Source organism: Anomalospiza imberbis, chromosome 10 (assembly GCF_031753505.1).
Source record: "Anomalospiza imberbis isolate Cuckoo-Finch-1a 21T00152 chromosome 10, ASM3175350v1, whole genome shotgun sequence".
Lineage (NCBI taxonomy): Eukaryota > Metazoa > Chordata > Aves > Passeriformes > Viduidae > Anomalospiza > Anomalospiza imberbis.
Genome location: NC_089690.1, coordinates 9,107,733 through 9,133,748, shown reverse-complemented (window position 1 = coordinate 9,133,748; position 26,016 = coordinate 9,107,733). Strand labels below are relative to the sequence as shown.

General features: G+C 39.0%; 2 protein-coding genes across 9 annotated transcripts; one reads left to right on the top strand and one right to left on the bottom strand.

Moving 5' to 3' along the window:
- Positions 1-1,417: 1,417 nt before the first annotated feature.
- Positions 1,418-20,024, bottom strand: LOC137479850 (cytochrome P450 2J6-like). 8 transcript variants are annotated; one of them, XM_068200506.1, is made up of 14 exons: positions 19,705-20,022; positions 16,196-16,308; positions 15,075-15,224; positions 14,226-14,295; positions 11,908-12,385; positions 10,884-10,997; positions 9,328-9,490; positions 7,667-7,816; positions 6,889-7,049; positions 5,997-6,173; positions 5,107-5,248; positions 3,563-3,750; positions 3,017-3,158; positions 1,418-1,836 (listed from the first exon to the last, which is right to left on the bottom strand). In XM_068200506.1, the coding sequence occupies exons 5-14, from the start codon at positions 12,013-12,015 to the stop codon at positions 1,658-1,660; spliced, it is 1,524 nt and encodes a 507-aa protein (XP_068056607.1). In that variant the 5' UTR covers positions 12,016-12,385; positions 14,226-14,295; positions 15,075-15,224; positions 16,196-16,308; positions 19,705-20,022; the 3' UTR covers positions 1,418-1,657. The 8 variants fall into 8 exon arrangements, with proteins under 8 accessions (XP_068056607.1, XP_068056606.1, XP_068056608.1 ...); XM_068200505.1 differs by lacking the exon at positions 14,226-14,295; XM_068200507.1 differs by lacking the exon at positions 14,226-14,295 and having other exon boundaries at positions 19,812-20,022.
- Positions 16,996-25,759, top strand: LOC137479855 (cytochrome P450 2J2-like). Its single transcript, XM_068200527.1, has 9 exons — positions 16,996-17,219; positions 18,234-18,396; positions 18,903-19,052; positions 20,447-20,607; positions 21,470-21,643; positions 21,878-22,019; positions 22,693-22,880; positions 22,993-23,134; positions 24,873-25,759. The coding sequence occupies exons 1-9, from the start codon at positions 17,049-17,051 to the stop codon at positions 25,049-25,051; spliced, it is 1,470 nt and encodes a 489-aa protein (XP_068056628.1). The 5' UTR covers positions 16,996-17,048; the 3' UTR covers positions 25,052-25,759.
- Positions 25,760-26,016: the final 257 nt, after the last annotated feature.

The window sequence follows — 26,016 nt, the reverse complement described above, 5'->3', positions numbered from 1 at the left end:
CTTGTGATAACAATTGTAAAGTCTTTTATTCAAGAAAAGAAGCTGGTAACAGGTTGCAACAGTAACTCTCACTTTGGCCTTGGGTTTTAAATCTTCTTGGGTGGGTAACAAGGCCAGTCTCACAGTGAGAGTGGCTACTGATGCTTGCTATCTGTGGTATTCACATGTCCTCTGAACAGAGAGAGACTTAGCTTTCTCAGGATTTTTCCTGAGAGAAGCTGTGAGAGAAGCAGATAAAAGAGTGATCAAAACAATTCTTATTCCACATGTGCACATCAACGAGCAGCAGCAGCAAGTGAGATGTGTTCTGGAGATTGCTTACCCAAGGTGATTTGTTCTTTGGACTCTGCTGATGGTTGTTTGATTCATGGACCAATTGGATCCACGTGTGTGTCGGGACTCTCAGGAGAGGGTCACAGGTTTTCTAGTTAGTTAGTGATAGTTCTTGTTGGTGTAATATAGTTACAGTATAATATAGTATAATAAAGTGATTCATTAGCCTCCTGATATAAGGAGTTCTGCACATCATTCTTCCTGTGTTGTGGATCCCAGCACCGATAGCCATCCACTAGCCCTGCTTGGGCACTGCTCCTGCCAGCTGCACCTTGACAGCTCTTCCCTCATTGTGCATTTGGACTCAGTGAGCTCAGCTCAGCTGTCAGAAGGCTGCTTGTGTGCAGCTGCCCCTCTGCTCACAGAAAAGTCTCCAGAGCTTTGATTCTCCCACAGCTTTTGGGGAACACCACATCAATGGCTCCTGCCTTGCCCCTCCTTTGCAAGCACCAAGCTTTGCTGCACAAAACTACAAAGACTGCAAGCTGCCCCCTGAGCTGTGCTTTGGGCATCAATGAAGAGACATGGCCAACCTAATCTGCTATACATCATTGTCATTATGAACCCTGGCATGTGAGAGGACTCCCACCTTCATAGAAATGCCTCTCAAATGCACCGTAAGAGTATATGTCAAAAAAAAAAAATTCCAGGCCAGCCCACTGGTCCTTATCTGTTTCCACCCACTGCATTTCACCAGCAGTGGGGCTTCCCTCTGCAATTTCCAGCAGGCAATAGGAGGGGTTTGCCTTTGCTCTTGGCCTGAGTCACAAGCCTCGCAGCCAAATGAAAAGTTGCACTGTTGTCTCTCTTTTACTTCCAGTCTCAAGCACTCATCTGCCCGTGGCTCTTGGCTAAATAGACAAAGCTGCTCCCACCAAGTTGAGATGCCCCTCCACAGCTTTGTGCTCCCAAGCAACCATACCTGGGAGTTCTGGTAATGCCCAGAGCCACCATCTCTGGGAACATCATTCCCAACACACCATTCTGGATTTGAGAATGTAGGGGAAGACTGCTCAGAATCTTCCTCTCATGTTCCTCCTCCCTCCAGTAAGATTCTGACAAGTTTCCAGTAAGACTAGACAGAGCAATAATTGTCCACATTTATTTCATTTGTAACACAGCAGAAAAAAAAAAAAAAAGAAATACAGACACTTTCCAGACACAGGAAAACCAGAGTATTTTTCAGGGCTGGTTTCTAAGACACGTAACACAAGGAGAGATTTGCACTGAATTTGAGCTAAAAATGAGAACCATAAACCTGCACAAATCCTAGCACACTACCAAACCTGTGTCTGTGCCTCTTAAATCTCCAATGCTGAGCAACCTAGCGCAGAACTGCGCAGAGCTTGTATGGATGGGGTTTCATGGTGCTCCCAAAGATAATGTCTGTGTTGATTTCCTTAACTCCTTCTGGTACAGTGAACTTGAATTTCTGCAACAAGCTGCAGAATATGATGAAAAGCTCCATCTTGGCTATTGTCTCTCCCAGACAAACACGGTGACCTGCAAGGGGGGAACGGAAAGAGAAGTCAGTCCCCACCAAGGTCTGTAACCAGCACCTGTTTCCCAGCTTTTCACAGGAGTATTGCTCATCAAGGGACAAAGAGCTTTGCTGAATTTGACAATTTCCTCTCCAATTGAACTGGACGTACAGCTGGCATGTCTGCAATTCATCTTTGCAGAATCTGCCCAGATTATAAAAAAGATATGAGAGATGCCTCTCAGAAGTTTCATTCTTGCTTCCTAATCTATAGGACTCCCTAGTTTTATGTAAGGGGTTTCAGTCTTTTGATTCCAAATAAAAACAAGAAAGCATATTTAGATTTCCTCACAGCTTCTGCTTAGTACAGGCTGACTTCCCTAATAACAGTGAAAAATCAGAAGACAGAGGACATTCTACACCTGAAGAAACATTTTCCTACATAATGGTTTCAGTGAAAACAACTTGCTAAAGAATATTCTCTTCCCAATTTATCAATTAACTCTGTCCAGGATATAATTCCCAGAGACAGACAGTGACAAACTCTGAAATGCAGTGGTCAGGTCATTCAATTTGGATGTGAGAATCCAATTCCTCTTCTGCCCAATTTAGACCAGAAACCTGAGGCTGACATTTTCACAGCTTAGCTTACAGGTCTGACAACCAGGCTATTCCCTTCTGGTATGATCTCCAAGAGCTTTTGTTTGCTTAAGCTCCTATAAACTCACACACTGATGAAAGAGTGATTCCAGAAGCTCCACAGGAAAGACATAGACTTCTGGATGTATTCAATCCAGCTTCTTGATCTCCCATTCATCTCTCTACACTGATGAATATTGAATTATTTATACAAAATAGATCAGCTCCAGCACAGCAGCCTGCCACAGAATATCCACTGTAATGGCATAAGCCAGTATATACCGAGGAGGACCAAGGGCAACAGTGTAAGGACTCAAGTTCCTAAGTGATTGGGAATTCTGGGACCTTACTCGTTTTATCTTCTCTGCATTTTCACAAAAATCTAAGATCAAGTGTTTTTACAATTGCCAAACAACTTATTTTTGGAGTCAAACATTTTTCTGGGCTGGGAAAACCATGTGCTCCTGAAGTTTGGGGTTACACTCCCCTTTGGCATTCTCCACAATGAAAATAATACAGCTTCATCTAACCCACACACCTGTGCTCAGTTCTCAGTGCACCCACCTGCTGAGAAGGCTAAGAAGGCCTCTCGGGTCACAAAATTTCCACCCTTGTCCAAGAAATGGCCGGGGTTGAACTGGTGAGGCGTCTCCCAGTAGGCAGGGTCAAAAAGAGCTGAGTCTACATTTGCCATGATTAGAGTGCCCTGAAAGGAAGAGGCAGTTGGCACAGTTCTGTCTCTCACACATCCAGCAGAAAAGGACACAAATCCCAGCTATAATTCTGCACACAGAAAGGCAGCAGAAATGAATGATTACATAATTAGGGGGAAAACAATCTCAAGGGTTCTGAGTTTTTTTTTTTGACCAAAAATAAATAAGCAAAGAAACTTCAGTATTTGGGGTTCAGGGATTTCCCTGCTGCATTCCTTCATGTCTTTTTTTCCAGTCTGTTAGCAAATGCCCCAGAATGTGTGGTCTGCAGTTCTTTAGCACCACATCCTAAATCTAGTGAAATTATCTTCCTGTCCTGAGCTGGAGGAGAAAGGGTTTAATGGTAAATCTTTACTTATGGCCAAAGATCACATTGGAATATAAAGGATATCTGTACCTTTGGAACATGATACCCCAAAACAGTGGTATCCTTCACAGCTTCTCTGGGAAGTGTGATTAACACAATGCTGCTGAAGCGGAGAATCTCATGAACCACAGCATTTGTGTAGGGCAGCTTCTTCCGATCCTCGTAGCAGATGAGATGGGAGGGACTCAGAACAGCATCCAGCTCTTTCTGGACTTTGTCTAAAAAAAAAATTAAAATATCCATTACAGATGTAAGAACACTGTTTTGGATGAAACAGAGCTTTCATTTCCTTTCTGAAGTATAGTAATGATAGAAAAAATTACAATAGAGTAATAATTTATACTTACCATATCCTAAAGTGTAAATGATTTTGTATAAATGTATATATGTACAAATGCATTTGTATAAATGTATGATTTGTATAAATCATAACCAGCTAGTTATTATTTTACTACACGCAGTTTCCTAGTTAATAGGTTTTATGTTCAGACCCTCTTTCCATAAGCCAAACAGATTTATGGAACATTCTATTTAAAGAAGGAGGAGAAAACTGTAAGTGTAATAAGACCTTCTTATTAAGACATCAGTTCAGTTAAGCTGTTGATTTTACTTCAGGTAAATACAGACTCACAGCACACTAATGAAGGTGTTGCAAGCAAGCCATCACATCAAGCTGACGTGTGTAATGCTGAGAACTGAAACAGGATCATATTACTAAACCATCACCAAATGTTAATCTCTTTGGGCTGCTATCTAAGCTTCACTAACTTACATACCTTATACAGTCTGAGATGGTTTGGGGTCAGATTTCATACTGAAAACTTAGGCTAGTAAGCTAAGTGGCATTTCTTTTCTTTATAATTTATCAGAAATTGAAGTGCATGTGTGTGCACAGGGCTCTGTTCTTCAAGCATTCTAGCACCACAAGCATGAAAAGAATTTTTAGCCCTCAGCCTGAGAGTCAAGAACATGTACTTGGCTTAGGAATTCATCACCTCTGAAAACCCTCTACCAAATCACCCAAAAATTTCAAACTAGGTGCAACTATGCTCTTGTCCAGAATTTCTGGATCATCTTTTTGTCTTCCCATTATTGTCTTCCTTCACTGTTTAACATTCCCATACAATCAAATAAATACATCTATTTTACAGAAATTTGACTGATGTCTTAGTTAATGAACTCAAATAATATAACCTTATTACACATCCTGGATACCAGAAAAGCATCTCTTTGCCCTAACCCAAACTCTTATTTCACCTTGTGTGTTTTCAGCCTGTATCTTCCATTATATACTTACAGTGCTGAAAGAGCCTGACAAAAATCAACAGGACCCAATACAGTATCAGAACCTGAATATCCCTAAAATTATTTTAAAATATGTCTGAAAATTTTTTTACTACATTGGCTTATTAAAAGCAAATCTCAAAAATTATCTTTTTAAAAAGAGTGAGCTTGATCTTAAAAAACCTTGATCTTAACCAAAACAAAAAAAAAAAAAAAAAAAAAAAAAAAAAGAAAAATATAACAGAAAATTGCTCTATTTGAATCATATCCATACTGTGTGTACTACTCACCTTGGATGTCAGGGTAAACCAACATATAGAGCAGAGCCCAGCGCAGAGTGGTGGCTGTGGTCTCTGAGCCACCCAGGAAAAGGTCAAAAACAGACTGCATCATGTTGTCTTCATCAAACGTAGAATTGGGGACATTTTTAGTCTACAAGTGTCAGTGAGAAAGGTAAAATGGAGTATAGCTGTGTAACAGCACTAAGACAGACAGTGATCACTGTATCTAAACGAACAAGATTTCTAGAGAACAAAGAAAATACAGACACCTGAGCAGAACACAGATATAGGCAAAGACTTTGCTCAAATGAGTAAACTGATATTGTTAAATTACAGGTGCTGTTGAATGTGTCAGCTGTATAAATCCTGTTATGCTACCTTCCAAAGTGACATGTTGATTTCTGTTAACTTCCACTGCAGAAAAACATATTTCTAGATAGTTTTATCCCACCTGTGCCACTTTCAGCACATTTGCTGATTTCAACAATCTAATATATAATGTTATCCTTTTAAAGATTTATGCTTTTTTTCAGAGCACAGACTGACAACATTTTAAGATTGGCATGATACTCATACAGCACTACTAAGCACAAAAATAATACAAGGCAAGAATCAGAATTTAGCAGCCATCTAAATACCTACACCTTTTCACAGTCCTCCCTACTGCCCAGCCCTAAGGATTCCAAAATATCACAACAAACCAATGTAAACAATTTGTACTTCTAGAACAAGTTATTGAAGTAACTATTCAAAGTTCATGTTTTGAGTTTGGCAGCAGAGTTTTTAAGTTGTGCCTGCAGAACTCTGCAGTAATGTTGTTGTGGACAGATTAACAGCAGGGAAGGGGCAGGGAACCCGTTATGGTTGGATCTGTGTCATGTACAGCATTAATCACTCACTTTCTCTATCTGCTTCAGGTAGAAGTCAATGAAATCTTCTGGTTCATCTATTCTGCCTTTTTCCCTGTGGCTTTTGATTTCCTGCCTTACAAAGGAACGAACAAAATCCCGGGAAAATCTTGCTTTACGTACAGGTCCTGGGAGGTGGTCTACAAACCACGGGAACACTTCACATATCTGGGGAGCAAGAATTCAGCACAGAGGCAGTTAGTGACACTGCAGTGAAGCCTTGTGATAGAGATATAGCATGGGCATTTTTGGTGCTAAACTGCTGGATTAATTTCTCTGGGGAAAATCCTGTGGCATCAAAAGAAATGTTTAGTGCATGTTGAGTACATAAACACACATTAAAATCACAAGTTAGGGATAGCACAGTTTCCACCCTAGATTTTTTCCCATCCTTACTGTATGACTCCATTTGCATTTGCCCTGTTAATTCATCAATAAAATAATCTACTTTTGCAGATAGATGTATCAATATTAATAAATCTAATGTGAATAAACATTTTTGTCTATAACCGTAGCACCAAAAAAAAAACCCAAAAAAACCTTCTCTTTCATTCTCACACGGAGTATCATCTTTTCACCTTAACAATACTGGTATTTCCATTACAGAAAAGGTCATTATCCCAAGCATATTACCTTTGCTAAAACATTATAATAAAGATTATCAATACAATATTCATAATTGAAACATGTCAAACCCAAAGCATTGCAGGTCCAGTTCATTTTCACAGTCACAATATTTATCAGTGTCCAATAATGCAATAGTTTAATAATATACATACTGATATGATTATATTGCAATAAATAATGAGCCAAATAATCAAATAATTTATATATTACTTATTAGAATATTACTAATATGCAATCTCATAAGTAATATTCTCACATAATAAAAGTAGCTGTTCCCAAAAGCCACTATATGATTGAAGGCTTCAATCAGCTGGCAGAAAGTTTTATCCTCTAGGGAGAAACGATGTCCAAAAACCACAGCACAAATCACATTGGAGACAGCATGGACAATGGGGAAGGAAGGGTCCACAGCTTCTCCTGCAGACAGAGAAAGACATTCGTCACAATAGCAGCTCCTTCTCCTCCTTTGCTATTTGGGAGAACAAGATTACAGTGACATTTTGTAATAGATGTCCTCTATAATATTTATACTGTTACTTAGAAACACCCAAACTTTACTAGGAAATGTAACAAAAGATATATCTCACTCAAAAATGAGAACAGGAAAGCCTCAAATCTTTAACACCTGGCCTTGTTTTTTTTTTTTTTTTAATTTGCTTTCCTTTTTGCTTTCTTTTTTATTTTTTTTTTAATCTCAATTTTGGTGTTGATCCCAAAATACAAACTGCTGAGGTCTAACTGTACAATAATCTCAAGAGTTCTAAGGGATTTTTTTGTCAAAAAATAAATAAGCAAAGAAATATCATTATTTTGGGTTCAAGAATTTCCCTGCTGTATTCCTTCATGTTTCTTTTTCCAGTGTGTTAGCAAACACCACAGAATGTGTGGTCTGCAGTTCTTTAGCATCTTATCCTAAATCTGCAAATCTAAGGCGTGCTCCAAATCCATTCTATTCTGTAACAAACGTAGTCTTTACCCTTAGAATCAAGCAGTCTGTATTGTGTCTGCCCCCAAGCACTGTGTCAATGCCATACCCTCCTTGTCTCTGAAGAACTCCACCAGGTAACGGGCCTCAGTTTGTATCCCACGCTCCATTCCTTTATTCCCCATTCCCAGTTTTCGGAGAGTTCCAATTCCAAAATGTCTCTGTTGTTTCCAGATGAGACCATTTGAGACCAAGATACCTTTAGCCATTAAGAATGAAGTTTATGTCATAATAAAGTTCGTACAATTGTAGATGATAAACACAGCAAGAGTCATCTTCTCATCATGCTGTCACTCAAAGAGGAGGGACACATCAGGGCAGTGTTCTTTGAATTGAATGTTGTTAGAGGAAGAGAGAACACCTTGGTTAAGACATTACCATCCCTGCAAAAAACCCACTTGGACCTCTGGACTCACACACCTGCCTTCCAAACCTATACCTGCCTTCCAAACCAAGTCCTATTTTTTCTGAAGCATCAGTCCCTGGTCTTTGAGGGATCCTGTTCTACCAGGCTCTTTATACCAAATATCGAGTTCTCATCCTGGAAAGGTCCCTTCTGGGAAGACAATGAAGCCAGGGCAAGAGCCACCCAGCCAAAATGAGAAGGAAAAATCGGCTTTAGCCAATCTACAATCAGCTTCTTAAGATCAAGAGATCCTGGGGGACAGAAAGGAATCCCAGGCTGTTCTGCTGTGGGTCTGTGTTCTAGCAGAGACCACCCAGCATGAACCATTTAATCTGCTTGGTAGAGAAATTCCCTCCAGAAGTCTAGCCTGCACTTCTCCCTGAGAAAGCCAGCTTGCTCCTGTTGCACTAGAGCCTGGGATAACTCTCCCCTATTCCTTCTGCTGTCCTGGGAACCAGGGACAGCCAGGTGGTATTTATGCTGCAGTCACAAACTTGCAGCTGGGTTAAAGCCATCCCTGCTACAAATTGCTAGTTTTAGGACACTTGTCACAACCCAGCTACTTTTGTCCACAGCACCCCAATAAAAAGTGGCAATACAGATCCTTCCAAATGGACTGAAACGGCCCCAGACTTTATCATCTCTGTAACTTAAAAGTGGCTTTTGTCTACTCATATTTGCTAGTATTACAAATTAAAGCTTTCTGGACTGTAGTTCACATTAAACAAATCCTGACTGAGGGTAGAGGCATCTGCTGTACATTCTCTGGATAAGAGGGTGATATAAACAAGTTCAATTATTTCTGTTTTAAACACATCACTCTCTTTATTCTCCCTCCACCACGATCCAGCAGTGTTTATGATAACACAATACAATGCTTTGAACATTCTAGCTAATAAATTTAAAGCTCCACTGATCTTCCTGTTGACTTTGTATTTCAGAACAAGACTAGATCAAAGTTCTGTACATGCTTTCCTTACAGCAGCCTTTGCTGTAAACAAACAACTGGGAGCATAAAGATTTACTTTTGTCTCAGCTTCCAAAGGAGGCTGCAGGCTCGGGATTATTTCAAATCAGGACATGCAGACTGCACTAAGAATGTTGACCATGCTGCTCTGATAAGATTCTGAAATATGTGACAGTGGGATTTGGAAACCACTTAGGATGATGCTTCAGAATTATATGATTCACCTTCAGCAGACAGAAAAAGTCAGTTGAGAACTAAGGGGTTTTCAGTAAGAAAAACACGAGAGGAACCAAAGAAAGTCAAGGGTGAAGTCCTTCCACAAACATGAACATCTTACCCTTTCCATCTGCCATTTTGTTGAAAACGAAGGTCTGCAGTCGCCCCGAAACATCCTCTGAGTTGTTGGTGAGACCGTTCTTCACTGCTTGGAACCCATAGAGTACCACCACAGGTCTGTGACCCATCCACAGGGTGCAGATGTTGCCATAGGCTTTTGCCAGCTGCAGGTAAGATCAGTGCCCAAAAAAAAACCCATGGGAGAAACATCAACAAACATGCACACACAGTGGGCTGCTGCCTTCAGCACAACGTTGCTCTGGGGTTCAGGAGATGAAAAGGGACAGTGGCTGTGTTTTGTGATGGGGGTGCTTTCCACAGGAAGGGTCTGGGCTCTCTCTGGGAACACACCACCCACGGAAATGTAAGCAATGAAAGAATAAATGGTCCTTTTCTAGAACTTGGCCTGGGTTACCTTTGCACTATCAACCATAGGGTAAATGCCCTTGAGTGTTTATGGATCTGTACAAGGTTTCCTGTGAAATTTCACCTGCCCATTCTTGGTTACATTTTTCAACTCCATATTTCATTGACTCAAACAACAACCAGAATTTCTTGAAATTATAAATTCCAGGTGTAACTCCCCTTCTAGAGTTCCAAGTACTGCCAATTTCATGTTTCAATGGCAAGAAGTCTTCCCATCTTATAGTGAAATTCTGTAAACTGAGGTATCTAAGCATAGATCCCATCTCTGGGTACTGATGGGGACTGCTCTCAGGCAATGCCGTGGGTATTCTGCAAGGACAAAATCCTTGACCAAGAACCAGTACAGGTCTGTCCTCTCACAGAGATTAACATGTACCCATCAGAAAATTTTAGCATCACAGTCTTTTAAGCTCCCTTCAGCTGCAGCCAGGTACCCTCTGACCTGCAAGTTGCACTTAGCACATAAGGAAAGGAAGCAATTTTAAAAATATATTAACACATTGGGTTCTCTTGTGACATTTTGGCTCAGTGGAGGATGTTGAAAACTGAAAGAACCTGTATTAACAGGCTTAACGTGGACCTAATTCTTCCCATCAATTATTTTCTTTCACCATCATTTACATCTTTAGTTTATCTGCAAAGAGTACATCCCAGACTGGACAGAGAAAAAAATGGATGAAAGGATTTGGCTACATATGGGATACAATCTTGTTTCCAACCCATGACAGCAGAAGATATTCTAGTGCACTTTTCACATCCTCTGAATTCAAAATTCAGAGTTTAAAATTATTTTCAATATATGCCTATGATGGGAAATCTGAGAATCACTTATCTCTTTCAAGGCAAAAGATTCTCTTAAAAATAGAAGTCTTTTCTGAGGCAAAATTACAATGTTCAGTTCTGTTTAAGTTGCACACATATTTGAATGAGACTTTCATGTGACATTATTAGGCTTTCATATGAATTAGACTGTCTGCAGAATTTTTACCTTAACTTGTTTAGGCGCTTCACTTCCACAAATCACCTTCTCTCAGGGTTCTCCCTGTTACCACATCAGCCTATCAACAGCCATCACCATTTTTTACAGGTTTTACCTCAATAGCTCTTTAGTTCACATTCACAAATACATACCTTTTTCAGGCTCCCATGATCAGCTCTAAAGTTTATCCACCAGATGCTTCCAATGATGGGAAATGGGGTTGGTCCAGGAGGAAATCCACGACTCTTCCATTGCAAATTCAGGAACTGTGCACTCAGAAGAAACAAAACCAGGGATATGAGAATTACACTTATCATCATTTCACACTTCCAAACTCGTATTATAAAATTGCTATAAATGTGTCTTTTGAAATTGTCCTTCTTAACTCTTCCCTGTCACATTGAAGATTTCTGAATTTTCACCTCCCTTTTTTCCTACCACTCTTCCTGATCCAAGAAAATGAGGATTATTTCCATTCTTGAGTGTTATTTAATACATCACTATGTTGCAATATGCTAATTGACATTAAGATCAAGCAGAGGCTGGGTCAGAGAAGGTGGGAACCTCAGCCAGAAACATCCCTTTGACCAATCAGTTTGACAGAATGTGTCACTCAAAATACTGATTACATGCATGCCAAGAACTTGGGTACAAAGCTGCAGCTGTCAGATGAAGGCAGGAATACTCATCAGGTAGCATCCTTGGGGCAGAGGTAAAAGGAAGCAGCCAGCAGCCTTGTAGAACAGTGGGTGGACAGGCAGACTTGGGAACCAAGAGCAATGAAGTGTTGTAATTTGAGTTTTCACAGTTAACAGTACAGATGAACTGCAAATAGCACAGTGAAGAACCAAACATAACTAGTGCTATTGGCAAAAAGTGTAACAGACCTCACATTAAACTCCATTTTGGGGCTGAATTCTTGTCCCCCAAGAGGCTTTATTAATTCGTTTCTGCCTTATGTCAGTAGCAGGAGCCCTGCTCAGCAGAATTATTCCAGAGCCTGTCATTCTTTGCTTTATTTTTAATTCACAGCACCTGAAGCAGCACATGCAAAGACCTCCTCAACACAAAAACAATCCCTACAAACAGGAGCAGTTCCTAGAAGATTTCTGGAGTACAGCTAGTGGAATAGGCTGTTTGGGATTTTGGTACCAAGCTGCCTTATGAACAGCAGACCTTATAGGGATGGGGCTGTGCAGTGCTTCCCAAAGGAGTGTCTTGAATTCCATCAGACAGGATGACTCTAAACACCTGCAAAAGGCTGCAGAGGACAAAGAACTCCATATGTGCTGACTGCTTGCCCAAAAATATATATAGCCCTGCAGAAAGAACGCAAGAAGACAATTACTGGTCCTAATTACTGTTTCCACCACACCCCTGCTGTCTTGCCTGTGCTTTCTCTGAGGCTGTTGCTCCTCTCACAGCAGAAATGTCCCTGCAGGCTGTCATTCTGTCTCAAGATTTGCTGTCTAAAAACTCAACTCATCCTTGCAACTCCACTTGCATAATCCACTGGTGTCACTTACCAGCTGGCAAAAAGGACATCAGGCATGTTTTGAAAGCTCTTTTCATGTTTTATTCAACTCATCCAAGTTCTTCAGTAGCATTCAAGCCACCTATCTCAACTACTGTTAACAAGAGCAAGAACACTTCCCTGGAGAAAAAAATCCTTCCTTACACAGTAACTAATCTGGGTTGGATTCCAGAAATTTCTTCCAGTGCTCAGGAATCAGTTGCAATATATATAAAATATATTTGCAAGAACCATACTGTCCTCCAGGAAAGAAAGAGTTGGTCCTAGGCTGTCTCTAAACCTCTGCCCCTGGCAAATTCATCAGAACAAATCTTAGCTCAAATCTTCTGTTCTGTCCACAACTTCACACATTCCAAGTGCAGCATCTGGGCTAATAGATACTGCTCTGGAAAATTGTCAAAAAGGATGCTGAGGCTGCAAATACTCAAACATTGGGAAATGCCAGAAGTAAAACTGTATGTACAACATTAATTACTTCTTTCTGACACTCCAGTGAGAAAAGGGTATGTGCTATGGTTAATTTATGAAATTCTTGTCTCTGTACAGCTCTTCTGCAGCTGACTGCAGAACACTGCCAAGATTACACAGCACTTCACAAACCAGGGAGACTGAAAGGGCAGCAGGCCTTGGTAGCTCCCACACCATCAGGACACAGAGCACCACAGCACTGGTGCAAGGTCTGCATTGCTTTCACCTAAACACCTTTGCATTACAACACCAAAACAGGCAAAACTGTCCAACCAAACAGCCCAAACAATAACAAAAACCATGGGAAAACAAGAGGAACAAAAAGACAGCAGTCACTTTCCTCCCTAATAGCTAGAGCTCATGCTTTTTCTAGTTCTGTTCTCACTGCATGCCAGTGATGCCAAAAAGTTGGTAAATCTCTATAAGATTAGATACACCAACTGGTTTTATTTTGAGACGAGTGGGATGACTATGTATTACTAGCAGGAAGAGAAAGTGATGGATGCTACAATTCATTATAATGCAGAGTGATAGAATTTAAATGAACTCCATCAATATGTGTGACTTGCAGGACTTAAGTGCACAGATTAAGGACTAAAATACAAATAAAAGTAATTGTGAGATCAAGCAGGTAGAGGCAGGTGTTTACAGAGAAGCTTTCTGCAAGTTGTTTTGGGGAAAATCAGTTTTCCTGGTTCCAATATCTTCACTATATGTGAACAGCACCTCTCCATGCAAGCCTTACTCATTATTATCTGACAAATACCGTCACACAAGAGCTCCTTGGCAGAGATGGAATATGTTTAGAAAGCTCAGAAAACCCTCTTTTCTAATGAAGGTTTTAGAGCAGAGGAGGAGGAATAAAATACAGGGAAAGAATAAAACAAATAGTCACACCTGCCATCTACAACTTGACTTTCATTAGTCAACCTTCAAGCTTTTTCAAAAACTGATTAGGCCCAGAGAGATAAAGCAAGTTCATGAGAGTCACAGACAAGCTATGAACAAATCTAGGAGCAGAATCTGAAGTTCAAGTCCCATTCCAGTACTTTGTCTATGCAACCTAAAAAGTTCATCAATCTTCAAGTCCCAACAAAACAGATGAAAGCAGGAGGCAAAAACCTACACACTTTATTTATATTGCATGTCAGTTCTCTTTTCCTGAACTGAACAGAAACACAGAATGGGAATTTATTTTGCTCATATTTCCCAATCTTGTGTTCACTTCAGCTGTGCTGTAAGCCACATTCTCCGTCTCTCAGTGCTTGCCTGGACACAGAGTGTCAGTGTAACTCTCCTCCCTCAGAGAAATTCTGATGCCTCCAACCAGTTAACAGCTCCTGTTATGAAGCTCTTGAAAGATCGGGGAGTGCAGGGGAGGATGGGACACCTGAGAAATCCAAATTAGGGTCTCCACTGGGAGGCGGGGGTGGGGAAAGAACAACAACAAGAGCAAACCCACAAAAGAATCCCAAAACCAGCTTAGCAATACCTGTGCTGTTTAGCTTGAGGCCAGGCCAGGCAGCAAGAACACCAGGCTGTGTTTTCTAATACATCTGTCCCTGCAACAGACAAAAAATGAGCCCTGTTTTTTTGTCAGAGCAGATGACACACTCTCTGGGCAGAGGTGTGCCAGGAACCCTTTCCACCCCCAGTATGCCCATTCATCATTTGCTTCTCACCTTCCTGAAGATGCTCTTCTTTGCTTCCCACTCATGTGGCCTGAAGCCTTCATTACACAAGCAGATTTCCTCATCTGCTCAAAACAATCAAACTTAATACCTGTCATCTTAAGTGGAGATGAAGCTCTTGCAATAGTATTTGTGTCAGAGGGGATCGAGCAAGATTAATGTGAACAGCTACTGCTCACATGTACCAAAAACATAAAAAATGCACAGTATTGGAAGCGCTTCCTTGCTTTTTCTCTCCTTGTGAACTTCAGCCCAAGCTTTTGTGAAATTACTTTGCCTCAGTATAGTTCAGTTTGCCCACAGCTCTCACCTAGCAGCAGGAAAACACACTGCCCACAGTGTTCAAAGGGTCAGGCTCAGTCTAATGCTCTTGGTGCACCCAGACTTACTCAGCTGGACCCAGATTGCTCTCACATGAAGCCCTTGTCTTTGTTTTTGTTTTCTTTTCGTAAGCTGCATCATAATCACTGTTATTAATAGGCAAGTTCATGGCTTAACTCACCTTAATTCTGGTAATTTTAAGTGTATAAATCATAAACTCACTGATGGGCATGACAGCATCAAGAGCTTTCAGGGGTCTTTAACTGTTGCAAAACTTGCAAACTTAACAAGTGATTCTGTGCACAAATAAGAAATAGAACAGCACTCACTTTCTTTTAACCAGACAGGACCAGGTAGATGAATTGGGAAGAAATAAAACAAATGAAGAAATGAAGTTCTGATGCACACAAGCAGCAAGTGAAGTTAGTTAGATAGTTTCATCAAGTAACTCATTGTAAAGTCTCAAATAGCAGCAACATCTGAAAAATGGGTGGATAAATAACTTCTCAATAGCATAACTCAGTAACACTGCAATTTTTTATATACGTATGGAACTGTCAGAATTGTCTGAAAAAGCCATAAAAGTTATTGCATTTCAAATTGCTTCCCTCCATTTTTTGTCGCTTTAACTCTTCAACTGTAAGATTCATAGAACCATGCTGCTGGAAACGATGCTTACCAAATTTGTCTGTTTCCACTTCTCTGCCCAAAAAACCTAAACAAACAGATAACAGAAGCACAGAGGCATGGTCCTTGGCCTCTGATGGCTGCTCTACTTCCAAGTCTTGCAAAAGTATCTGCACATTCAGCACACTAGAGCAGAAGCGTTGCATGGAACAGCAGAGAGAAGTCAAGAGGTGGATGCTCAGGAAGGTAAGGCGAGAAAATGCTGCCATGTCACCGCTGCCCTGTGAAACTGCCCCTGTGTTTCCTGTTGGAACCTGAATTTATTACAGTCCACTGCAGAAAAAAAGACCAATTGTCATCTACACATTTTTCAAGACTGAATCATGCAAGATTGTATTTACCATATTTTCTTTTACTAATCCCCACACAAATAAAATGAGCTCATTAGAAAACTAACTGAAATTAGTGTCCATGCCTGTAACTCTGTTTCTTGAAGCTTAATTCAGTTCTTAAGAAGCCCACAGATAGCTTTAAATCTTTATATTTCAGGATCATAACATATATTAATTCCAATCAATAACCTTGATTTTGCAGAAACTTTTTGAGCTGACAAGTGCAGACTGAAAAATTCAGCAAGCCTGCTCAGAGAAATTCTGATAAAATTTTGAACCAGACAACTTGTACAGCTGTGTGGCTTTCCTTAATCTCCTATCTAGTCTTGAAAATAACATGAACTAGGTTCTTGAACAAAATGTTGTAAAATACTGTGCAATATATCAGTAAGTATGAAAAGTAAGTCTCAATTTAAAGTACTGGTACAAACCCCTCTGGTAAACTTATGGGATCCACAAATAAGTAAGGATTAGAATTTTTGCCTGTTTCTTCCATTTATTTGATCTTTTCCACAGATCTAATCGAACTTGTGCATAGTTTCATCTCCAAAATTTGAACCAGAAAATTTTAAAACTTAGCATAAAATTAAAAATTTAAAACAAAAAGTTAGAAAACATCATATAATCTGATAGAAAAATAATCTCTTTCTAGTGTTCACATAATATCATAACCTAGGATATGATCAAAGGGGAAAGAAGATAATCTTCAAATTATTAAATTACCTTTTGTTTTTCTTATTAAAGACAATAATTAAGCTTTATGCTGCATGAACTCATTCTTTTACACCTCAGAGACCTCAGATAGTGTGTAGATTTTTCTTGTTGTGTAAAGTAAGCACACAATAATTGTAGTATTTCAGAATGACAATAACTAATGCATTTCAATGTTTAACTACATGAAACTGCCTGAGGTGTTACCATTATGCAAAACTCTTGAAAACCTCTGAAAACTATTCAATAATTAGCACTTTGACCCACTACCAAGACTAAGAAAGAAACGAAATTCTAAGTGAAAAAAGAGACAGATCATTAAAAAAGGAGTGGGTGTGGCTTGGCTAACCACAAAGGATCACATGGTTTGGTTTTCTAGGGACTTCAGCTTGGGAAAACTGTAGATTGCCAGAGAGATGGCTACAGAAGGCATATCCTTAGAAAGAGTCTGCATTCAGTAAAAGAAACATCTTCACAAATCCAAACATTTTAGAAGAAGTCATAGGAAAAAAAAAAAAAAAAAAAAAGGACCAAAAAAGCCAAAAACCAGTGAGAAGTTAAAATTTTGATAAAATGTTGGGGATTACTGAGATTTTTATAGCTCTAGTAGTGTCTCTCCTGATTTTGCAGTTCCTCAAGCTGCAATGGATACGTACCCAGTTTCCTCCAGGACCAGTTCCCCTCCCCATCATCGGAAATTTGTGGCTGCTGGACTTCAAACTACGCCGAGAAACTCTCAGCAAGGTATTTATTTATCTCTGTGGTTGCAAATCAGTCTGAATCTATTTTAACTTAAATTGTGCATTGCATAGGAATGGCCTAAAATGCTATTTTTTTAAACCTCAAGCTTGATTACCAGCCAGTTTCAATGACTCTGAGGACCCTGCAGTATTACAAATATTTCTGAGTAATAAACATCACCATTGCTTTAGTCCTTGCTATTTTCTCTCTCTTTTGGTTACATTCTCACAAGCACTGTCATAGAATGGTATTTCATTGGCAGTTTCATTCTGTTTCTGTGTTGATACCCAGCCCTGTAAGTCACCTCTAGCAGAGCTCTCCTTTCCTGACACCAATGGCACTGGAACATCTCCATCAGAAGACCAAACATGTACCCTAAACAGACATTTTTTCCCCTTGTTTTTACAGCAAAAAGATTTCTTGTCTGCCGTAAACAGGTTACTGCTAAAACAAAGCAGGAAAACCTGATTGCTGTTATGTTTACAACACAGCCAATCACACCAACCAAAACTATTTTTAAAAAGCAAGGAACTTGCTTGCCACTATTACAGGGAAAAATATAAGCATGATGTGAGGAACAACAACAGAGGAAAATAAGAAAATTCCTGTGGAAGCTGTAGAAAAGAAAGCAAGAACATTTCTTTGCTTTTTTTTTTAAGCTAGAGACAAGAAAATATCATTTTGGTTCATTAATAAAGATTAAAAACTCTGGGATTTTGCCTGTAATAATTTGTTCTTTGATTCAGAGCTAACAAAGTAACCTGCTGGTTTTCTTTCTGTGAAGTTTACAGATGTTCTGAGAGATGTCTTTAGCATCTATCCCATAAAGAGCAATTATCTTCTGTTCCCAAAGCACATTAATAACAGAAAGATAATTTTTTTTCTAAAACCTACGATTCAATTTGATGCCAACAAATGAGTTTAGTTACAACTACAGAAATCTATTAAATAAATTGAGATTTTGGTGCATGCTTTCCCTGGTTTATAGTGACACATTTCCTGTTATCAACTCTTCAGTTAACCAACATGTATGGGAACATCTACACGCTGTGGATGGGACAGACACCTCTGGTTGTGCTGAATGGATACAAAGCAGTAAAAGATGGCATCATCACCCACTCAGAAGAAGTTTCTGGAAGACCCCTCACCCCTTTCTACAGGGATATGATGGGCGAGAAAGGTACAAAGTGTTACACAAGAATGAGATAGAACAGGGTGTAAAGAAGGAAGATGTTTTCATGTGCACGCACATCAGCTACTGCTGTACCAGGCCATAACTGGGCTTTCACTGCAAAAATGTTTCATGCAGTGCTAAGCATGCTAAGGAAAAATCAAAAATGTATTGTCTTATAAAGCACATCACTCAGTCTTTTTCCTTCCCAATAGATCCAAAGGAATACTTGCCTGGAGAAGCTGCCCTTCAATTGTATTATTTCTAAACCAGGAGACTGCTCATGTGGAAGGTATCTATAGACAAAGCTATTCAGTCCTCACCAAAACCCCCTCAGCTTCCAAGGACACATTTAGGAGCAGCTGGGTGTCATAAAATCCTAGGGACCAAAACTCAGCTTCTAAAATCATTGTATCTTGTTAGTGAAATACAACCTCATCTAAATCAAAACTTGCCTCCTGCAGTGAAAGGATTTCCCCTCCCAGCAATGAACTAAATGTTTGTGTGTTTTTCAGGTATTTTCCTGACAAATGGCCACACCTGGAAGCAGCAGAGACGCTTTGGCATGACAATTATAAGAAGTCTGGCACTTGGGAAGAACAATTTGGAGCATCAAATTCAAACGGAGGCCTGTCACCTTGTGGATATCTTCACAAATACAAAAGGTAAATTCACTAGAAGAACAACACTTAGAGCTCCTCCTGAAATATTAGGGCTGGTAACAGTTTCACAGTACATTTTTACAAGTAATATAGATCTTGTCTACATTAGAACTTCCAATGGCTTCTTAACTGCATTCTTTGCAAAAAATGTTTTGTCTGCACAGTGGGCAATATAAAATTGTTTATTTTTAAATAAGAAGAGTTTAAAATATGTTTATTATCAACACAGCTGGTAATGATTCTTACACTCAAGGAGTATAGAAAAACCCTCCTTAAAATACACAATGTATGACCTGCTGGAAGTCATTCTAGGACAGCAGGCTTTTAGGATTTAGCAGAGAAAGAACCCCAAAACAAGGAATGTATCATTCCAAAAATATCTTCTTTTCAATGTTTGGATGAAATAGAAACCAATAGAATTTTAGCAAGCTGCCAAAATAAAGCAATTAAATATAAATATTCTGAGCAGCCAAATCCCTCACCCACATCGTGTTCCATGTGAAAACACAGAGAGGTTGCCTGAGGTCTCTCTCCAACTCTCCTTGGACCAGGCCCATCTCTTTTCCAAGAGCAACATTCACACATCTTTAAAACATAGGAGATGAAAAAAAAACCATCTACTGCGAGTCCCTGTACAGCCCAAAGCTTTACCTACCATGCAATCCATTCTCAATTTTAAACTCAATAAATGTATTTTCTCTTTCCAAGAACAACCAAGAGCACTGGACTGAAGTCAGGAGTGTATTTTCCATAGAAGTATACTTCAAAGGTTGTCCTTGCCATTGAAATGTGTACTTAATTTATTTTTTTCTGGCTTTAATCCTTTTCAATGGGAGATGTATTCCACTCTATTATATGAGCTTTGCCTTTTCAGTCTGTGGAAAAAAATACATCTGTGGTTGGATTGTTAAGCTGATACTTGAAAACAAAAAAGAGATAAGTCATTTCAACAGAACTAAGAAATGAAATTTCTAATTTCTTTTTTTCTGGGTTTTTTTGTTTAGGTTCTTGTTTTGCAGGGGGAGGGTGAGGATTGTTTGGTTTGGTTTTTAACTGCAAAACTTAAATATCTACCTCCATATTTGAAGGCATATCCTCTAATTAATTGTTTGTGTTTCGACACTACATAGACCACAAGTCAAAGAAGGGAAGAGATTTTATGTTTGTCTACTCAAAACTGGTTATCACTGTATTTTACAAGAGTAAAGAGCAGATTGAAAATTAAGATTCCGTGCATTTACAATTCATGCAGTTAATATATACTAAACTAGGCTTCACTTACATGAAATTTTTCTAAAAATAGTTTGATCCCTTGTTGTTTTTACTATTAAAAGTCTTCTGCATTTTTCTTGCTGCAGTCTATTCAAAAGTTCTCACAGCACCTCCCATATTCACAGGCAAACCTTTTGACCCCCACACTTCCATCGTCCATGCAATCGCAAATATCATTTGTGCTGTTGTTTTTGGTCATTGCTTCTCCAGTGAGGATGAATCTTTCAGCAAACTCATCAAAGCTATTTATTCTGTGATCTACTTTCAAGGTACTATCTGGGGCAGGGTAAGAATCTCTTTTCTTGTTCCTTAAGGTACATTTGCACTTGACAAGTCAAAAGAAATTAAAAGTCAGACAATTATTCACAAAAATTTCCATTTCCAAACATATCATTGTTCTACAAGCCACAGTGAAGTAATAAATCAATACATACTTTGTATATGTAATTATTGGCTTCTAATCCTTCTTTATGTCTGTAAATCACATCCTAAAATTAAAATTCTAGATCATCACTGCTTTTCACAGATTTCCAATAAGCAATCATTTGCAGAATACTGTGTACTTAAGATTCTTAGTTCTTGAAATGAAAACAGCATCTAAAATTTCATTTTTATTTAGTCTTGCAAATCCAGAAAGGCAGTTAATAAGAACTAAGTCTTCAAATGGATGCCCTTTTAAACAGCTATCTTGCTTCAATTCATAATTCATATTACCATCAATATCTGAGCTATTCTGAGCTTCCTATAAGATACAGTTTATAACAAAGGTTGATCACACCAAGAAGAATATATTTTAAGTTCTCAAAACCCTAGCTATTGCTTAACTTGTGCAGATTTTGGCACAGTGGCATTGTAAAAGACTATCAGGTTCTTCATGGAGGGATGTGTAAAAAAAATTACAGTAAAAAATTCAAGGTTGAGAAAAATCTGTTTGTGAATCAGATTCAGCACTCAATTACTCACCCATTTTCAGAACATTATGAGGTATTGATCAAAAAAGTAAAATATAATCACATTCCCAGTATTTAATCTCTTGTGTCTACTGCCTCTCATTCCAATTTGGTTGCCCACGTGTTGTGGTGACTTCACAATTATCAGGAAATCAGAACTGGGATCTGACACTCTTTGCTTTCTGTTTAACACCACAGCTGTATGATGCTTTCCCATGGCTCATGCACCATCTCCCAGGGCCTCATCAGGAGGTGTTTGCATACAACAACTTCATGCACAGGTTAGTCATGAAGGAGGTTCAGGCCCATGAAAGACAGAACACAGGAGATCTACAGGATCTCATTGACTTCTACCTGGCTCAAATAACAAAAGTAAGTATCTGCTTATCACACTCTCCCTTCCTTGGCTTCAATGCCTACTACAAACACTTGCTGTTTCATTAACTGCCAAAGGATTTTTACATGCACACTCTATTTGTGTAGCACCAAAGGTGTTTGATTTGGTGGGCTGCCCACTGTTATCATCAAAGAATGACAGTTTCTATGTGACTGGTGAAATATCTAAAATTATCTATTTCATAGTCTTCTTGTGAATATACCCTACAGACCAAGGATGACCCTACTTCTACATTCAATAAAGAAAATATGGTTCAGACTGTGGTTGATCTTTTGCTGGGAGGGACAGAAACAACAAGCACCACCCTTCTCTGGGCACTGCTCTACATGGTACAATACCCAGAAATACAAGGTGAGCAAAAGCACTATCAGAGAGGCCTGCATTCAACATCACAATGAACATCATTAGTGTAAATATTAGCTCAATCACTTGCAAGACACCAAAAAAAAACACCTCAGCTATGTACATGAATGCTGGTACATCAGCAATTGAGATCCAGAAAATGGAAGGTCAGTAAATGAAACAAACAGGTGCTTCCCCAGCTGGTTCACCAGCATCACTATCAGAAATTAATAGCAGCCACAGTTTTACCTCACTAGAAGGGACTGGCAAGACAGAATAACAAGTTAAAGACATTTCATATGCAACCTAGTCTCCTCCTAACCTTCGAAGTAGAAAAGTTTTTAACAGATACCTGATCTGATACATATTTATAAACAATATAAATTATACCTGTAAGTTCAATTTTTAATCCATTTTTTGAAACACACAATTGTACTATCCTCATCACCAAGTAGGATATGTTTTAAATGAGACATCATCCTGTGATTCAGGTAGATGGACTTCCTTGATCAACTGAAACCTACACAGCAGTCAAACCACATGCCTATGCATTTCATAGCAACATAATTTCTTCTCTTTCCCTTGGACAGGACATTCTGATACAAAAATCTGCTGGAAATAAAGCAGAGGGAAGAGGGCGGGTTGTGGAGTGGGAAATTAAAGTATTTTCATATGTCTGCAGAAAAGGTTCAAAGAGAGATAGAGGCTGTTCTGGAACCCTCCCATGTCATCAGCTACGAAGACCGTAAGAAGCTGCCCTACACAAACGCTGTGATTCACGAGGCTTTGCGCTACAGCAACGTCACCTCTGTTGGGGTCCCTCGGCAGTGCCTGAGGAACACAACTCTGCTGGGTTTTCACATTAAAAAGGTACAGAGGGTATCCCTGTTTCTTACGTATTTGAGCTGTTAATATTGAGCACTTCTATGACATAGAGAGAAGGAAAATCTATAGAAAAGAGGATCTCTGCTGCTTCTTGCAGGGCACGCTTGTGTTGCCAAATCTGCATTCTGTGGTCTATGACACTGAGCACTGGGCAACCCCTTGGAAGTTCAACCCAGATCATTTCCTAGATTTGGATGGCAACTTTGTGAACAAAGAGGCATTTTTACCTTTCTCAGCAGGTAACACCTTGACCTTGAATATTCCTGCTTGCTTTGTTTTGCAACAAGATTAAAAATACTATTTCTAAAGTTCTAAAATATTAAAAAGATATATTTATAAAAATGTATTTGACTAGATTGACTATTTGACTGATTTGAAAGATTTAAAGTCAGGTCTTTTGCTGTAAGAGCCACAAATATTGTGCATTTTGTATTTTTCATATATTCAAACAGAACATAAGTATGGCTGACAGAAACCCCAATGATAGGGTTCCTATCATAAGGATACCTGAGCTTCTTATTTCTTAATGTGTTGAATCAAGGAAATTCCCTGTTAAATCAAGGTAATTCCCCTAAGTCAGGAAATTTATTTATTTTCACCTTACAAAAAGGAAGGCCAATGACAAAAGAAATGTGACTTCCCAAAACATATAGAGAAAATCTGTGAAGAAGTAGGAAACCAAACCTCAGTCTCCCAAATCCTATGTTAATAGTCTAGCACCATGTTTTCTTGTATCTGTAGAAAACTAGCAAAATCCAGTAGATTTTGTATGTTTTCAGTAAAATATTAGGCAACCAAAAAAAATTATAACTTTTCAAAAGCATATTACAATGTACAACTTAACTAACTTACAGTGCAAAATGCAGGGATTCAAAGAGATGGAGGGGGAAAAAGGTGGGGGGGAAGAGTGAAAAACAGTATAAAACAACTCTAGCAAGTTTCTCTAGTCCACCAGTTTCTCCAACAAACTGATTACGAAAAACAGCAGCACAACAGAGGAAAGCAGTATCATTACTAAAAATTCACAATAAAACCACTGGGAAACAGCTGAGGGGTTTTTTGTGCTACTGTGACATTATACTATTACACCCTTCTTGTAGATAAACAGCAAAGAGCATACCGAGTAACACATGGTCAGATTAAATGTAGTAAATCTAGATTTTTTTTTTTTATTCTCTAAATTGTCAGTAAATCCTAAAATCGTCTTTGCAAAACAGGTATTTACCATCTTACCTCCTTCACTCACCAAATGCCTGTGAATCAAGACAAATAATTCGGGCTCCAATTTTAACTGTGGCATATGACTATTTCTTTAATTTGCTCTGGTTGTTTTTGGTTTATGTAATCTGAGTATTTAGATATTCTGAATACCTTTGGTTTTATTAGCCTGGAATATATAGATATCCTGAAATATCCTGTGTAGACAATATGCCAAAATGAGTCACTGAGTCTATATATCACTGCACATTTCAGTCCCTTAGCTCACACATCTGCCTCTGACAGGGCTACAAGGGCCCAATATACCCTTCTGAATTTCTGTTGAAGAAATCCTGATTACATCCTTCTCCTTGGCTTCAGAACTGCATCCCACAATGCTCCAGCCCTCCCTTCTCAACAGCCAAAATAAGACTCTGAAGTATATGAAGCTTTTTAAAATCTGGCTTAGCTAAGAAGCAATTCATGGCTCTCACAAAAAGAATCAACAGTGGAAAGGGAGAATTGCATACATGCTTCAGGGGTGAAAAAAGACTAAACAAACCCAATCAAAACACCAAATCAAACACTTGACAGAGGTGCACAGTTTCTCAGTTAAATATTTCCCCACCCTCCTCCTAAAGCATCTCCTGTCCTTACAGAAGGAAATAGGAAATAATTATCTTACATTAACAGAATTTATGGAACTCAGTAGAATTTTGTGCAAAGTTCTTTTACAGAACTTAACTTTACTCAACCAACTCTTCTGATTTTCCTCTGCAGGGCACCGTGTATGTTTGGGGGAACAGATGGCACGAGTTGAACTGTTCATCTTCTTTACCAATCTCCTTCGGGCATTTACATTCCAGCTCCCTGAGGGGGTGAAGGAAATCAATCTGGAGTACGTTTTGGGTGCAATACTGCAGCCACATCCATATAAACTCTGTGCCATTCCACGCTAGTCTGCAACACACTACAATGCTGAGAGACTTCAACCTGTTAGTAAGTGCAGATCCTTTAAAAACATGCTTCACTATCTCAATTCTATTCAGATGGAGGTAGCTCAACACAGCAAATTAACAGTTTTTATTTAGGAGGTCTGATCTCATCTACTGAACTTTCTGAAATAAAAATAAGTCTACTTGCCAAACTCACATAATTGAGTCTTGGACATACACAAGCACACATTATTTCCAAAAAATGTACTTTCACACTCACAGTAGCAGTGAATTAGCTGTAGGATGTTAGAGAAGTGGCCTGTATCCAGTAGTTTCCTGCATGTGTGCTCTGTAGGTATCACACTCTTAAAATGGGACAACTGTTCAGTAAGGATGCTTGAATAAAATTTTCTTCAGTAAGCTGTTACTCTTCTGAGTTCACAGGTCTTTTCTTAGATCTTCTCGCAGGAGGTAACAGAGTATACACACACTTATTGTTGATTCCTCTGCCTTTCACTCTCCTACAAAGTATTATATAGTGTAGCATAAACTTCACACACACAAAAATGATTGTAGTATGGACCCTCTCATAACCACAGCCCATTTGGAAATCCTTACATCTTTTTTTACTTCCTCAGTATCCAATTTCTATTTCATCACAACTTGGGTTCATGCACTTTCACAAACTTTTCCTTCTGTTTGGAAACGTTTTTGTATTATCCAATAATTTCCTATTTGAAGAGAAAGGAACAGCTTTTCAAGAAATTAAGAAAATAAACAAAGATGTCAACAGTTGTTTTAGTAGGTACAGTAGAGATTTATTACTCACAGTGTTTTCTTTTGTTCTTTTTCGACATTAACAGATGTGGAAGGTTTTGACCATTTAAAATTCAGCCGAAAGCATCCTAAATCCTTTCAATTTTCAAAGTTCAATAGGAGCTAACAGAAATTATGGCAGGATGTAGTTAAAAGCAAAAGCAGAATACTAC